This window comes from Patagioenas fasciata, chromosome 3, assembly GCF_037038585.1.
Source record: "Patagioenas fasciata isolate bPatFas1 chromosome 3, bPatFas1.hap1, whole genome shotgun sequence".
Lineage (NCBI taxonomy): Eukaryota > Metazoa > Chordata > Aves > Columbiformes > Columbidae > Patagioenas > Patagioenas fasciata.
Window position 1 is genome coordinate 106,668,661 of NC_092522.1, and position 16,472 is coordinate 106,685,132.

A 16,472-nucleotide genomic window follows, 5' to 3' on the forward strand; every position below is an offset into this window, starting at 1 on the left:
TGACAACCGAAGCTGGTGCTATTGGATTGTTCACAGGAAACCTAGATAACCCCATTGCAGGAATCAGCATCTCATTTATTGTCACTTGAGTCCTAAAAAAGCTGAATGTGGTTATCAAACTATGAGGACATGCAAAAAGGAGAGATTAACGTAAGTGAAATTATAAAGGAGTGTTATTTAATTATGTCCAGGTTTTACAGATACTCACAAGGTAAGAAAAACAGAAATGTAGCATAAAATATTTGCTCGTGGTTTACAGCATCCTCTCCATTAACAGAAGTAGGGATGTGTTGTCAAGGGGGAATTTCTAAAACAAAAGCTAGGAGTAATCAATGATTTTAAGGTACGGTGGATGAAATACTGGGTTCAGTCTTGGGCCACACATTATGCCCCTCTTTTGACAAAGATAATTTGGGAATATTCACAGAATCACAGAATAGGTTGGTTTTGTTTGGCTTTGTTTTTGTTTTGTTTTGTTGTTGAGAGGATTGAAGGAGTTTTTTGAAGAGGATTGAAGGAGATTTTAGGAAGGGGACTAGACATTTCACCGCTCTCTCTTCTTATTTGTAATGGCATTTATGTGTGCTGAAAGAATTATCTATGTGACCTGCCATGCTTTCATCAGAGACTACATTACTGATACAAATGAGTGGTCTCAGTTATCACAATCATGTTGAAAGAGCCTCTTCTCCCTTTCCTCCCTCCCTTTCCAATCATTACAGTGACCTTGACAGCTGATTGACTGAGATACATTTATTTTCCAAATCTACTAAATTAATACTCCTAATGTTAATTTTTGAGAATTAGAGGAATATTTCTAGCATTGATCTATGGTAGTATCACACAGGAGAGAATAAGGATCTGCGTGAACCATTCTCTTGTATCAGGAGTCTGTCTGCAAAGCGAGAGAGAAATATCTGCTGCTGCAGTTTTCAATGCCTGCAGGCTCCAGGAGCCTGGGGAAAGCAGACAGGCTTGGCAGATTTTTTTCCAGCACTTCTCTAAGCCAGAGGCAAGCACAAACAGTCCCAGACGCAGACGGTTCTCACCCTGCATGTTTTGGCTCTGAAATGACATTTTAGCTGTGTTTGATTTTTGAGTTTACCACATTTAATGCTGTAGATTGCATGTTTTTAAACTGAGGCTTATTGTCACTTGAATATTTTTATGCACCTTTTGTTCTGATACTGGAAGATGTGTGGCTTCTTTTAGTGTTTAATACATGGCTTGAGCTCAAAGCTGAGCGGTTGTCTGGTGCTCCAAATTGTTGCATTGTGAATGGTCCCCAGAGCCGCTTGAGCTCTTCCCCCAAAGATGCAGAATTTTCTGTCTGATGGTGCAGTGTGGCTGACAATTAAAAATTCTAGTCTGAAACCCAGTGGTGTTAACGAGGAAGATCTTTTAAAATCGTAATTCATAGGACCAATAATTGATGGCAAGAAATAGCCTCTAATTTATTTGTGCGAATTCACACGCTGCTCTTATTTTGCAGCCTCTGTTCAGCTGTGGAGGTCGCGTCTGGGCCGGGTGATGTACTCCATGGCAAACTGTCTGCTAATGATGAAGGTACGTGGGTGGCAGCAACTGCAGAGGTACCGTATATTCCAGAATAGAATGTCAGAGAAAGTGCAGAATTGCTAGTGCATAGATGAGGGAAGACTACCTGACTGTACATGGAGGCTTTGCTTAGTGAAGAATTAATTAGACTTAATAATGTCTTACTTAATAGATAACCATTTGCAGTAATGTTCTTTGGGAACATATCTGCACTTATTTCTCCCCAAATAATCCTGGAGAACATGTAATAACAATACTGAATTTGCATTTTTAAATTGAATTTTTCAAACACTTAACTAAATGCTGTAATTAAAAGCAATTATGTGCTCTGTCTTTTTCAAACTGTGCACTAGGAATGTTGCTCTGTTTGGGAGAATTAATAATACTGTAGCCTTTGTATATGATGAAGATCCAGAACATCTAAATACATCCTCCCTTGTCAACCTATCTCAATTGTAAGATGCCTTCTTTCAACTTTAAATCCTCACTAGTGGGTAGGGGCAGAAGAGGAAGGAATAAAAGCAAAAGTAACTGGCTTCTGCTGTCGGGGTTTTTTGTAGCTTGGTTGCTCTTTTTGAAGCAATCCTACTACATTTGGTGCAACACTGAGCTCCTCCTTGTACTCAAGAAACAGAAATGAAACTTCTTCTGGCATTCATGTCCTGATCAGGGAAACAGGGATATCACCATTCTGAGCCTGCAACAAACTGTTGTTTTCCTGAACTTCTCTGTGCTTGACAAATCAATTAGCAGCAGCCTCAGAGCAGAGCTGTCACCAGCATCATCTTCACAGGCCAAGACCTGCACTCCTTGCTCCCTGATCTTTGATTGCCCAAAGTCATGACAAACCTGACCCTCTGATGTTTACTAAGCTACTTCCCAAACGGGGCTCCATTTTTAGTATTACAATACCTCAAAAAGCATGCATTTTTTAGATACGATCCAGCTATCCAATTGCTACTTTCCATGAAATAGAATATCCTTTTTATGAGAATTAAGGAAAACAGAAATGTGTATTCATAATAATATTGTGATCACAACATTTCTGTCTTGAACAGAAATAATCTTCCATTAAACTTTAAGGTATTTTTAGGAATTAGTAAGCATTTGTGTTTTTAAGGAGATAGGTAATGTAGGTTCAGTTTTTAGGGAACTTTCTTTTTGAAAAAGCAAGTGGAGAAAAGCAGGAGTTGTCATCCCAAACGAAGTAGAATATATAAATAAAATGCTGGTAATACATTTTTCCAAGAAGTTCACTTTCATTTTGACTGTGAATTGTTTTTAACACTTACAGTGTTTTTGTGTACACACAAATCCACATGCATGCACAGTTCTCACCTTTCTTCTAGTTCGGTCCTGTTTGTGCTTTTTTCTTCTAGTAATAGAAATATATTTGTGAATACCAGTTATCACCTTTTTGGAAATAGTACTTCAAAAATACTGCAGCTCAGATACTTCATAAGACCAGTTGTATTTGGGGCCTATCTCATATCTGTTAAGTTAGAAATTTAGCATTCTACAATAACTTTCTGGTTACCCACAACTGCCTGTTAATGCATAATGACTTCCGTCTGTAGTTTGCATTTCAGTGCACTGGCTACGGAGCAGTTGTGAGTCTTCCATTTTTCAGAAATATCCCTGTATGGAGGAGCAGAGAGTTTTTAAGAAAGATTTTTCAAACATAGTCGTGTGGCGCTTGAAACCAGAGTAGTACATGAAGTTAATTTTTCCACTTATGTGACAGATCCTCTGTGAAACAATTATATTGGTTATTTCTAAATGTAATAATTTTTAAGACCATTCTGACATGCAGCAATGCTATAATCATCTTCTCCACCTTCTAAAGAATTCAATGTTTCTTCAAATAATATTTAAACACAGATTTGTTAATTCTCCCATGAACAATTACATTAATTGAACAGATTTCCACATATATATAATTTTTTTTTGCTGTTGTGTAATACACTTTAAAAATTGCATTTGTTTTTATTCAAGTACTTCAAGTGTATGTAATTAAAAAAGAAAAAAAAAATCACCCCAATTGATTTCATTCTCCACTTCAGTGCCATCTATTGCCATCTAGTGAATAATCACAATATTGCAATATGGTCATATTTGATTCCCAAGTACTACTAGGCAAATGGGATAGGTTGTGCTATTAGTAGATTAATAATAATCACTTATTAAAGTAAAACATTGTGATATTGGTATAAAAAATAAAAATACTATCTTGTTTTTACTAACCTCTTTCTTTGGCCAAAAAACTTCAGTAGTATGTAATAGGGAAGAATCTTGTCAGGACTGACTCTTGAAAATGAAATACTTTGATTAGATGTTGCGCCTATAACTATTTAAATCTACTTCAGTTATCCTCAACTTTAATTAGGTTTATATCATCGCTTTTCTGCATCACTTTTCTGGCTCAGAGAATGCTGTTTATGAAGCACAGTGATTTTTGTCTTTTTAAATATGCCCTCATTAGTTTCATAGTTAAAGATCTCATTAAATTATTGAAACAGAGGGGCAGATTGTTTTGGATGTAGCAGGTGAGGTACAAAGAAGTGGTTCTCCCAGACTTGCACAGGTAACCTGTAGGAACAGGAGAGGAACCACACGCCTCCCTCACCCTGGGACAGTCTTTCCGAGGCACTGACGTCTGCCCATGTCCCTGGAGGTGTGTGACTCGTGATACATTCAGTAGCAGTTTAAGGCAGTCCTACTGCACAGGCTTTTCCTGCTCATCCTCTTTTCGTTGTACATCCTTTCTTAAACGTATTCTAGCTTCCTTCCATGCACCACTATGGGACTAAACCAAGTCACAAAACTAAAGAAGTGGTGGATCTCAGTTGACTGAATCGGCTTTTCTCGTTCCATGTGAACAAGGGCAACAAGGTGAAAATACAGCAGGAAGGGGAGGCCACGTAACATGTCCCTGCAGACTCCCATTTGCAGGAGCTGGAAGCTTAAGTCACTATGAAAGCGTACCCTGAATACAGCAGCATGAGGGAACGTTAATTTAAAATGCAACTGATGATGTGCATTGCTTCATTTCAACAATTGCAAAACATCTGTCATTTCACTAAATCACCATGGAAGTGTCTTGAAAACTTTTAAGGTTCTTTTCATCTGAGCTAAAATCATTTTTGACACTATCTTACCAGACTTTTACCTCTCCGAGGAATAAACACTTAAGTACTTTCCATATATATTATAAATGCACTCCAATTAACAGCACATTTTGCACTTTTTAGATTTTTTTCAGTATTGTCTTAGCTGTTGTAGAGCTTGCCCTTTGTGAAAAGAAAAGCATTAGAATTGATTTTAGTTTGGGTCTAATACAAATTAAAACTGTACAAAGGAGGAAACAGCTTGTACTAATGACGCAAGGGACTGATGCCTAAGGACTCTTGTTCCTCTGTGATTTAAAGGAGAAACACTGCATGAATCATCATGTCTTTTGCCTAACTGGTCTTCCACAGGTGCACTAGATAGAGAGGAAGGATGAGTTATACCTGTCCTCTCTTTCAAAAATATAGTCTTTATGAACTATACAGTTTGTATGACTAAAGCTGATTTTTAGTCTAGGGTTTATTGAACCTACTTGCAGCATTCTACACATCATGGTCATTTACACTTATTTCTAAATATATCTTAATATTTTAAGTACTTAAGGTGGTGGTGAGGGAAACATGAAAATGTATAATGCAGTGACCATTAAGTGAAATACAGTTATAGTGCAGTACATCAAAGGAAAGCCAAACTCCACCTGGCATTTTCCAATAGATCCAATAGCTCACTAGAACTATTTTGAATGAGTATATTTAATGTTAGCTCTAGATTTTCATCATAAAAGAGACATTGAATTATAAAACAACAGACCAACTCTCATTCATATCCTGATTTGTGTAACTTCAATCCTTGTTTGGGGATTTTTTTAATGAAGGTGTGGAAAATTTGAAGGCTCGCAATCTTGAGAAATTAAAGACCGTGACGATACATCAGCCCAGCCTTTAAGTTGTAAGATCACAGGCTGTAGTCATTGGTTTTTTTTCTGGCAGTACCTGATATGTCTTATTCCTTACAACCACAGCTTGTGTCAACCAAGGCTTCATTCCTCTGGGAGGGTGTCTGTTCATCATTCTCATAGACAATTTTTCTTATACCACGTCACGTTAGCAAAGGTGGGAATGAAAACTAAGTCTTTAGTAAATGAGAGTAAATCTCATCTACTTTACAACATGCTGCTTCGGAAGGAGATGTCAGATGAGATGCTTTTATAACTTATCATGGAATAGTGTCGCGCATGTAGGATACTCTAGAAATCTGCTGCTACTTCCATGATAGTGTGGGGGAAAGAGTAAATGTGTATAAAACTCACTGTGGGATCCTGGAGTAGCTACAAAATGAGGTGGTATTTAGAAGTGAGCCTGGAGATTGTCATAATATTCTGCAGTTTCATCCTGGGGTCATCCTTTCCTAGGCTTAGGGGTGGCTTTGGACATACATAACTTAGTCCCTTGCCATGTCCTGGAAGAAACCGATCCTGTTCCTGTGACAGGTACTGCATGGCATGGGGTAGATAAGCACAGATGCTGTGTGCTGTGCCATCGCATGGCAACAGAGTGCGAGATCCACAAATACTGTGCATAGACCTTTAAAGCTTCACCTATACTTTCATAGTTGAGGAGGTGTGAATGTTTATGTACTCCTTGTTATAATACATACGGCGATGTACAGTCATAGAATCGTAGAATATTTGGGTTGGAAGGGACCTTCAAAGGTCATCTAGTCCAACCTGCTGCAATGAGCACAGACATCTTCAGCTAGATCAGATTGCTCAGAGCTTTGTCCAGCCTGGCCTTGAATGTCTCCAGGGATGCACCACCTCACTTGACAGGGAATGCAAAAGGAGAGGAGGGTTTGTTTGCCTGACTAGGGCATGAAGCCCCTGCAGTGTGGGCCTCCCAAGATGCCATTTGGCTGCTTGCGGCTGCCTGCACTGGGGCGCCGGTGGTGTTATCATTGTGCAGACAGTGCCCCCTCGTGCAGCTGCGTCTGGCTCTGACTTCTCTGCAGTCAGTTCACGCTAAGCTGTAAACTAAGCTGACAGAAGCACTTTTCCTTCAGCTTAACTGCATGATCTCCTGGGAGTTGTTTGTGCATCAGTCTGGGGATGTGCCTGTAAAGCCCCATCCCTCATGGTTGTGTTCTCTGCACCTTTGTGATGCAGCCTGAGCCTCAGAATGTGCGTCAAACTGAGTGCAGAGTGAGGGGCAGCTTTAGACCACAGCATGGGAGACACTGAGCACAAAAGCTAGAATTTGTTGTAATAGAATTATTTCTCCAATTAACACATTTTATGCTTGAAGGAATAAAATTCAGTCGTAGGCAATCTTTCAGATTTTATAAATGATGCTCTTGCAGGTATTAATAACTAATACAAGTGTGGCTGGGGTTCCCCTAAGGAGCCAGTTCATGGGGTCCTTAGTCCAAGTTTTTTATGCCTACCTAGCACCATGGCACTCTGTGATCAATTAATTCCTTCAGAGAGAGCTGTTACAGTGAAAACTGAGCTTTTCTTAAGTGATAAACTAATGAAAAATTTTGGTAGCATAAATTTCATCACATTTGACTTCTGAATGCTAAATAAATCAGAATTTAAATGAATATTTTTTCTGTATATGGCCTGTTGTCTTTGGTCTGGACTCTTTCCATTACCAATAATAAGCATGAATGTGGCATAGCATACTAGAGTTGGAATAAACTTTAAATGTTAATAATTAACTGTTCAGAATTAATCATTATATGCACAATATGCAAGTTGTTTGCAAAAGGAAGCTCCTGCAGAACACTTCCTGGGCTGTGTAAGTCAGCTTCTACTATTACAGGACATGTAATTTCTCTTCTATACAGATCAGACTCCAAAGACCGACCTTGATTTTTTGTGTGTGTGAAACAATTATTATGTTCCAAATGGTGACCTGGTGCACAGGTCAAGCAGGGTTCAGTCCTTTTAAGTGTGACCTCAGGAAAAGAAATTAGTTACAACTGGGGCCCTTTGCCTCCTCAGACTAAGCAGCAGATGAAGAAAAAGTACCTTTACCAGTAGCTGTGATCACATTAGGGACAAGTTAAATGAGCACTATAATTTTACCAGAAAAAATGGTAGGGTAGAGAGTATCCCAAGATGTCTGTGCAGTTTTTAAAGATTATTATTTGATGTCTTTTAGTTCTGACACCCACTACAAATTCTTGTATTAAGTTGAAGGGCAGGACTGTCAGGAAGCACCAAATTTGTACAGCGCAGAGAGGCTTCTGTCTTTGCGTATCTGTGGCTTTTCTAAGCAAACATGGGCTTCCTCTGCCTCCGCTCTGGATTGCTCCACAAAGCTGGAGCTGCAGCTCATGCAGCCCTGTGACCGAACCTCTACGTGCCTTCCAGACCACGTAACGCACACGCAGTGTTCCTCGTGTGTGCCTGCCGAAGGCCATGTAGCCAGGCTTTCAGAGTCATTTACTGCCCAGATCATGGGATTACTGCTGTTTAACCATGAAACAGCTGGACATGAGCCAGCAGTATGCCCTGGCAGCCAAGAAGTCAACTGTGTCCTGGGTGCATCAAGCACAGCATTGCCAGCTGGGCAAGGGAAGTGATTGTCCCGCTCTGCTCTGCATTGGTGCAGCCTCACCTGCAGCACCATGTGCAGTTCTGGGTGATACGGGATAAAAAGGATATTAAGCTACTGGAGAGTGTCCAGAAGAGGGCTATGAAGTTGGTGAAGGGTTTGGAGGTGAAACCGTATGAGGAGTAGCTAAAGTCACTTGGTTTGTTCAGCCTGGAGAAGAGGAGACTAAGGAGAGACCTCATCACCGTCTACAGCTTCCTCACAAGGGGAGGAGGAGGGGATGGGGCTAAACTCTTCTCTCTGGCAACCAAACCTGAGGGAATGTCAGGAAGATGTGCCAGGGGAGGTTTAGGTTGGACGTTAGGAAAAGGTTCTTCAGCCAGTGGGTGGTGGAGCACTGGAACAGGCTCCCCAGGGAGGTGTCACAGCCTGAACAGTGTTCAAGAAGAGACTGGACAGTGCCCTCAGACACATGGTGTGAGCTGTGGGGTTGTCATATGCGGGGACAGGAGATGGGCTCGATCCTTGTGGGTCCCTTCCAACTCAGGACATTCTATGATTCTATGACTGCATTAACCAGTCACATGGAGGTTTCTTTCCTGTGGGCAATAGGACCATGACTTTGTTTAATCCTCTGTCACTGGTTATTACGTGGAGGGTACAATTGCGCTGCATCTTGAGCTGGCAGGTCTCAAAGCTGCCACTCGTCAGCACGGTCTTTGTGCAGATGATGGGGGGGGGGGTCACTTGCAAAGCTTCCTGGAGTTCAGAACCAGCCCACCCCTCACTTAGTTTTAGCCCAAACCATTGTTCTGTTTAGATTATCTGCTCATTTTCCTTTTACATAGTATGGTAGAAGGGAAGAAGGGTTTGGGTGGAGGGATAGAAAAAGCCTTGTTTCCATTGGCAGCAGTGTTAGTTTGTCATCTCAAGCTGTGCGTGAATTGCAGCTTCTGTCACATTACATTTTTCACAAGAGCACGTGCACAAGCAGTTCCCAAAGCTTTGGAACATAGTTTGTTAAACCGTGTAAATTATATATATATTTGAAACATGAGAAACTTCTCAAATGTGTATACCTTAGTCACACAGAAGGCTTTGGATTTTCATTCCAAATCATAATCTAAGCTGAAGAGTAAATGTTCAAATTCTTTGTTCTTGGCATTTAGCTATGCACAGAATATGATCCAGTTTAAAACAAAACAAAAATAAACACACACAGACACACGCACACACAAAATAGCTCCCCTATGTATGCAGTTCCAGTATAACTGAGAAAAGGCCAATATAGTGAGCTACAAGTTCTTACTGTGACAGATAAAAATTATGTCCCACTGACAAGCTGCAGTTACTTTAATTCTATTTGAATATGTCATTAAAGAGAAGGCAGCACAAAGACTGAAGAATGCTGAACTTAAATATCTGGTCATGTGCTTTTCACCCCTTAGGACTATGTGCTTGCTGTAGAAGCGTATCACACCGTCATCAAATACTACCCAGAGCAAGAGCCTCAGCTGCTGAGTGGAATTGGAAGGATTTTCCTTCAGGTATGCATTTTATTCTAAATCTGCTAGGTAACATTGCCGTTGACAGCTATGCAGTGAGTAACTGTTGCATTTAAAACTACAACTATTTTTATAGGGCAGCTATCAAATTGTAGAGACAGTGGTCAAAAAAAAAACCCAACTTCTGCCATGTGGTGTTAGATAAAGTTAGGAGATATATAGCAGCTATAATATTAAAAGTATATGCATATACATTTCTGAACAAATAATATGCTGTTGAAAGTTATGCTAATAATTTAATCAAAGAGCAACATTCTGCTTTCCCTAAAACTAATGGTAAAACTCCTATATGTAATGGCTGCCTTCAGCTAGGAAAAAATTGAGTTTCCTTCTTTTGTCCAGGTTATATCCCTGAGAAGAGAGAGCTTGGTTTCCAGACAAGCAACAAACTAAAGCACATAGTATATTGGAGGCTCCTTGTTAGAGGATACGATTATTTGAGTTTAACAGAAGAATTTTCATTTTTCTTCCAAGTGCTCATTATTATTAGATACTGAAGTCACATTGTATGAACTAAGTAAAATTAAGTGATGAAGACCACTTTAAATATTTAACATTTTAATTATTAATTACAATTAATTATTTCTTTTAATTGTTCTGCAAAAAAAAAAGTAAACTGTTTCCTTCCGTGATAAAAATGAGAATTTAAAGTTTGGCATGTTTGCTGAGAAGATACAAGATGCTGCTAAGAAATGAGAACTCTTCACGATCACAAATACGGTGTGATTAGTCTCAAAGCATATTTGGACTCATTAAGCTCCCAGTGGAGCAAACTGGTAGTTTGCTTTAGAAATTGATTATTCTCATGGTTAGGGGCTTCCTTCTAATTTTCAGACTAAAAATATTCAAGGACAGATTCAATTACACTTGTGCCAGCATTATCTTTTAGTTAAATGTGATTATCTCCTTGGTGGTTTATACCTTTAGTGGTATTTATAGAGGGAAATTGTATTCTTTGTCATTATAACTGTATGTGTAAGTTTTGAGAATGAATAATGTTCGCTTTGTTTGAGTCCAGTTGTGTAACATCTGGGAGAAATGCATCTGTTTAATCAGATAGAGTATTAGTGGATATTCCATAAATGCTTTGGTAGATGAAAGTTACATCTTTGAGTGCAGTGTTCAATTGGATCATCCCCTAAATCAGGGGATATATGTATAAATGTAACTTATAGAGTCCTAAAATTACATTTGGCCCTTGGAAGGCAACTGCAAGGCTGATGTCGCCCCTGGTGAAAATGGGTTTGACACCCCTGCCCTAAATATAAAGAATAATAATTTCTTTATGTTGTCAAGGGAGAGGTATTGTGGTCAGAGGTAAAGTAGTATGTGTTATATTAGGGATGTTACTAAGGCTTTGGATACTGCCACTATGATACTCCCATGAGCAAGTTGGGAAGAAATGTAGATGAGACCTTAAGATGGATGATTGCGGTGTCTGAAAAGTGTACTTGGAAAGTCATTCGCTGGTAGACTGGAAGGACTTGCTAGATGATCTTTTCTACAAGGATCTCTAGGGTTTGCCAGTGTTTGTATTTTTTGGTTAGGTGCTTGTATGATGAAATTAGAAGCCTGCTTGTAAAACATAGAGATGATACCAAGCTGGGAGTGATACAGACACTATGAATGGCAGGATCAAAATGCAAAATAATCTTGACAAGTTGAGAAACTGAAATGTTAAATTGGCTGCGATTCAAACAGCAAAGGCAAAATACAACCAAAGACTGAGAATAATAACAAATACAAAATGGGAAAGAACTAACAAGACACTGTTCCATAGACAGGCATTAGGATAAGGGTAAGCAAACTACACATGAGTAAACAAACAGGATTTCCAAAATACTGTGGTGTAAAAGCAAACTTCATATTCACATGTGAAACATAAATAATTCTTCCATTCTCATTGCTTGTGAGAGCTCATTTGGAGATCAGCAGGCACTTGGGGAGGACGTGAAGTAACAGGAGAGAGTTCAGAGAATCCAGAAAGCATTACCTATGAGAGAGGAGTGAACACTGATTTGCTTGAAAATTGATTCTCATTCTAGAAGAGGAAACATGGGAGAAAATGTTCATGTATGGAAAAGGCTGTTAAAACAGGAGTTGTACTGCTATAGATGGGATGAAAAGTTGGGTCGCTGCAGCAAGATAGAATGTATTTTCTAATGCTAAGGCTATTTAGGAATTCTGGATTAAGTTTCCTAGGGAGGCTGTGTAATATTCACCATCTGAGAGCTTTAGGGAGACTTCAACACATTTGTCAAACATTTTTGGTAATGTTGGTCCTGTTCGTGAACAGAGAGGTGATGACTCTTGAGGGCCCCCTGAATCTCCCCATCTGAGGGCTGCCTGGTTTCCATGGCTTTATGCTCCTGAATGAGTTTAGTTGTGCTCCTTTCGACAGATTTATTGTACCCAGTACTAAGTCTTTTTCTCCTTCCATCTCTGCAGCCCAAAACTAGCCAGTATTGTGAAACCTTACCAGAAGTACAAGTTATCCTTCTCTGAGACGCATGTTGCTAACTTATTTACCAAAGGGACCTCCTTCAAAGATTTTTTTTTCATCTCAAATAACAATGTATGTGACATACCATTAGGTGGAATACCTCTTCCTTTCCAGAAGTGCCCTTCCCTATATCCTCCTCCCATAAAACCTGCTCCTCTCTATGCCAGTTTTCACATCCCTCATCCCTTCAGCCTGCATGAGCTGCTCACCAGTATTTCTCAGTCTGCAAATGGACTGTCTCCCCGATACCGTCAGAGACCCATGGCATTGGGGTTGTGTTCTGACATGTTTTGGGCTCATGCACTGAAGTCATCCTGAGGTCCCCAGCTGTGACCCGTAAGTGTGGGTTCACCAAGGACAGGTCCTACACTACCAGGCTGCTGCATTCCAGCAGTTCTCCTGCCCACTGACGGCTCTGGCCTGTGGGCAGCATCCTCTTCGCTTCCTGCAGAGTAACATCCAGTCTCACGGGAAGTAATTCTGACCTTTTCTAATTTTCAGCTGATTTTATAAACTGTGGAGTGGGTTACAACAAAAGAGGTGAATGAGATGGGGCACCCCTGCCATAGTCTGTGGGTGCTCCACAACCCACGGCTGAGAACACTGCCTTAGATAGAACCGCATCTGCTTTTGGGGTTCTTGTCATGATCTTAACGTGGCTCTTCGAATACCCTATTTGATAATAGACATGACCCAGTCGGATAAGTACCAAACAATTAGATATTGGGCTTTGATATGTTTTCATGTTCTTATCCTTTGTAATAGATATAATCAAGTTGGATATCTTTTCTTCTTATTGTGGTAACTTTCTTATGATTTTACTGTCTAGATTGGAGACATAAAAACTGCAGAAAAATACTTTCAAGACGTTGAGAAAGTGACTCAGAAATTGGATGGACTACAGAGCCAAATTATGGTTTTAATGAACAGGTAGATAATTTAATAGCTAAATGAAACTTTAAAATATAGTTTTGCAAAGTATGCATTCTGAGCATTAAACTACCCTTGAGACAATCACATTCTTTTATGTAACTACATCTGTCATAAGTGGGACTGAATGGCATATAGACCCAGGAGATCGGTATTACTTGGCACAGTCATATTATCCTGGATTGAAATTGTGATCCTTCAGTTGATTTTACAAAGCTTTTTCTTATTCTTCCAGGCATTGCATATTTTCACTCTGCTTTTTCAATATGCATTTGCATAAATAACTCTTAGGAGAGGAGAAGCTATTTTGGGCCCTTGTCCTACAATCAGATCTGCTAGTAGAGTTACCGCCTGGAGTTTCAAAGAATGCTGGAACACACTGTAGTAAATCAAGCTGCATGATGGGAGACTCAGTTTGTAATGTTTAGCACATTTGCTTAATATATTTAGAAAATGCTATTCAAAAGTGCTCTGAAAATTACACAGCATGGCTAATTTCATTAAAAGAAATAATTCCAGGAGGAGACTATCTGCGTTAAAATTAATAAAAACACAATGAAGATTGTTGCTTTGGTAGGCAGAATATATAATAGCCAAATGGTCCAAGTTGTCATTCCATTTGTCTGTAAATCAGTGTCTCCTTGCTGGTTGTAATTACACCGTGAAGAGCAAATGTCAGAAACTCTCACATCTATTATAGGAAAAATAAAAAACGATGTCCATTCTTTTTAAAATATATTATCACCTTGGGTTTTTGAGGAGAACTCATTCGTATGTCACTTACTTTCTAGAGCATTTCTCCACCTTGGTCAGAATAATTTTGCAGAAGCTCATCGATTTTTCTCAGAAATTTTAAGGATCGACTCATCAAATGCTGTGGTAAATCTCCGAATTGCTACATTTATAATGAACACCTAAATTATTCTTGTAATGCTTCATGCGTGGATTTAATTAGTACCCAGAGTATGCTCAGAGCTTTATAGAAAAATTGGATGTGGCATGTCTGCCAACAGGGTTTTAGCATCCATGAGGATGTGATACAAAATGGGATGGGAAACAGAGAACCGGTCTATATGAAGGGCATGAATACTTGGGCATGCATGTAGAAATTCCAAAACATTATGTTTTACAGGATCTTTGCAAAAGCACTTTTTTTTTTAATTCACTGGTTTTAGCATAGACATGCATGCCAGAAAAAGAAATGACAGCTGCCAACATGTATATAAGATTAACTTGATTTCACACAGCACTGAGGGGATATTGTAATTTTAAAAGTGACATTTTTAACACATTGTATGTCAGAGCCTTGGATTCCCATCACAAGAGGAGATCAAAGAAGAGGTGTTTATTTACTTTCGGGGTTTCTACATTTGGCAGCTTTCAGTGCACCGTCATGTAAGAGCATTCCTAAGAACCGAGTCCGCTGTCCCCCAGCAGCCTGTTCCAAGGCCATTTAAAGACCGAGGGGACTGAGTTTAAGAAACACATGAACTGCACTGTGTTGCAGGCTGTAAATAGTACGCACTATAAATGGCACGAGATCACTGAAGTTTCCTGAAGGGAGAGAAAAATAATTTGTTTGAAGTGGCTGTGTTCTTCCTTTACCTGCAGCTTTCAGAAAGTGCAAAAGTTTCTGCTGCTGAACATGTTATATGACTTTGTACTGTTGGAATTCTTTGGTAACTAACTCATAAAACCTTTTTTGCGTGGAAAAGAAAATGGAACCTGACTTGATCATTTATGATGTATTTTGACTGCCCTATCTGCTGAATTTACTTGCAGTCAGTTGTATACGCCTTTGTGATAATTTCTTCCTGTTGCCTATGTGGATCTTCTATATGTAAGCCAGAGAGAAAAACATTTCTGAAGATAACAGTGATGTCATAAAAAAAAATATATATGAAAACGAGAGCATGCAGAGACTCATGTAATTTCTGAAATCTGCGTCAGTTGACTTTCAAAATTAACTGACCTATGTCCTATACTCTTTATATTTCATTTTAGACTCTGTCTTTCAGAGTTTAAACTCTTAGAAGTCAGCAGGACCTACTGGCACAGGATAAATCTTGAGAATAACAAGAAAAGGATTGGATTGTACGATTGATAATGTATTTCAGTTACTTGCACAGACACACACACAAAATAGTGATTCTTAGCACATAGTAAATCTGTTGTAACTCGAGATGCTAGACTTCTTCTATTTTTCCTTCTCTTTCATCACTTGTAAATACATACATACATATATATACACACACACACATTTATTAATTTATTTATTTACAATATATTTTTATCTAGGCTAACAACAACGCTGCTGTTTGCCTTCTTTATCTGGGAAAACTGAAGGATTCCCTCCGGCAGTTGGAAGGAATGGTTCAGCAGGACCCTAAACACTACCTGCATGAGAGTGTTCTCTTCAACTTGACGACGATGTACGAACTGGAGTCATCCCGCAGTATGCAGAAGAAGCAGGCGCTTTTAGAAGCTGTAGCTATCAAAGAGGGTGACAGCTTTAATACTCAGTGTCTCAAGTTAGGCTAGATCATTTCAACTAATTGTTCTCAGCAAGGCTCATTTTTTAAAATTGTATATACTCTTGCTAATGTATAAATGTGAAATAAAATCTATTCTTCAGTTATGAATATTCAGTGGCATTACTACAGAATCTGTTGTCTCTCAGTCCTGTCATTGTGAAGACTTTGTGCTGACCTAGAGACAGTTTCATGCCTACAAGTCTCTTACTGTCTAGTTATTCTTCATTACAGTGTACTATATATAGTCAGTTGCTCAGAATAATTTTGTAAGAAAAACTGAATTTGACCTTACATTGTCTTGATCATTGTTACAGTTTTTCAGTAATGAGTGTGCAAATCACATAAGCTAATTTCATCAGCCAGGAGTTATTGACAGAGTATCAGTATGTGTATTATAGAAATGAAAATCTGAATGCAATTCACTTGCCTCTACTATGTGTGCCTCGTTTTGCCTCCATCAGACTATTGAGTATTATAACTTTGTGTGTCCACTGCTCTCAAAGGAGGTAGCTTGATAACCACCTTACAGAATCACGGCATCGTTGAGGTTGGAAGGGGCCTCTGGATATCACCAGGTCCAACCCCCCAGTCATGCACGGCCACCTAGAGCAGATTGCGCAGGACCACGTCCAGATGGCATGTGAGGGATTTATACAGTCGCCCAGAGTAGGAATGTCTCACAGTACAAGGGACTGCATCATCTGAATGATATACATGGTCTCCCTACACTTCCTTGGGCTTGTGATACCATTAAATC

The 16,472-nt window shown here is 39.3% G+C and overlaps 1 protein-coding gene across 2 annotated transcripts in view; it reads left to right on the forward strand.

The window, feature by feature from the left end:
- The window catches only part of TRAPPC12 (trafficking protein particle complex subunit 12), a 51,090-nt gene extending 35,267 nt beyond the window's left edge, over positions 1-15,823 (forward strand). For both annotated transcript variants that reach the window (XM_065835033.2, XM_065835034.2), the window contains exons 8-12: positions 1,493-1,566; positions 9,632-9,730; positions 13,081-13,181; positions 13,973-14,060; positions 15,480-15,823. In XM_065835033.2, the coding sequence (XP_065691105.2) occupies positions 1,493-1,566; positions 9,632-9,730; positions 13,081-13,181; positions 13,973-14,060; positions 15,480-15,722 (605 nt within the window). In that variant the 3' untranslated portion in view covers positions 15,723-15,823. The remainder of the gene's footprint in view (positions 1-1,492; positions 1,567-9,631; positions 9,731-13,080; positions 13,182-13,972; positions 14,061-15,479) is intronic.
- The last annotated feature ends 649 nt before the right edge of the window (positions 15,824-16,472 follow it).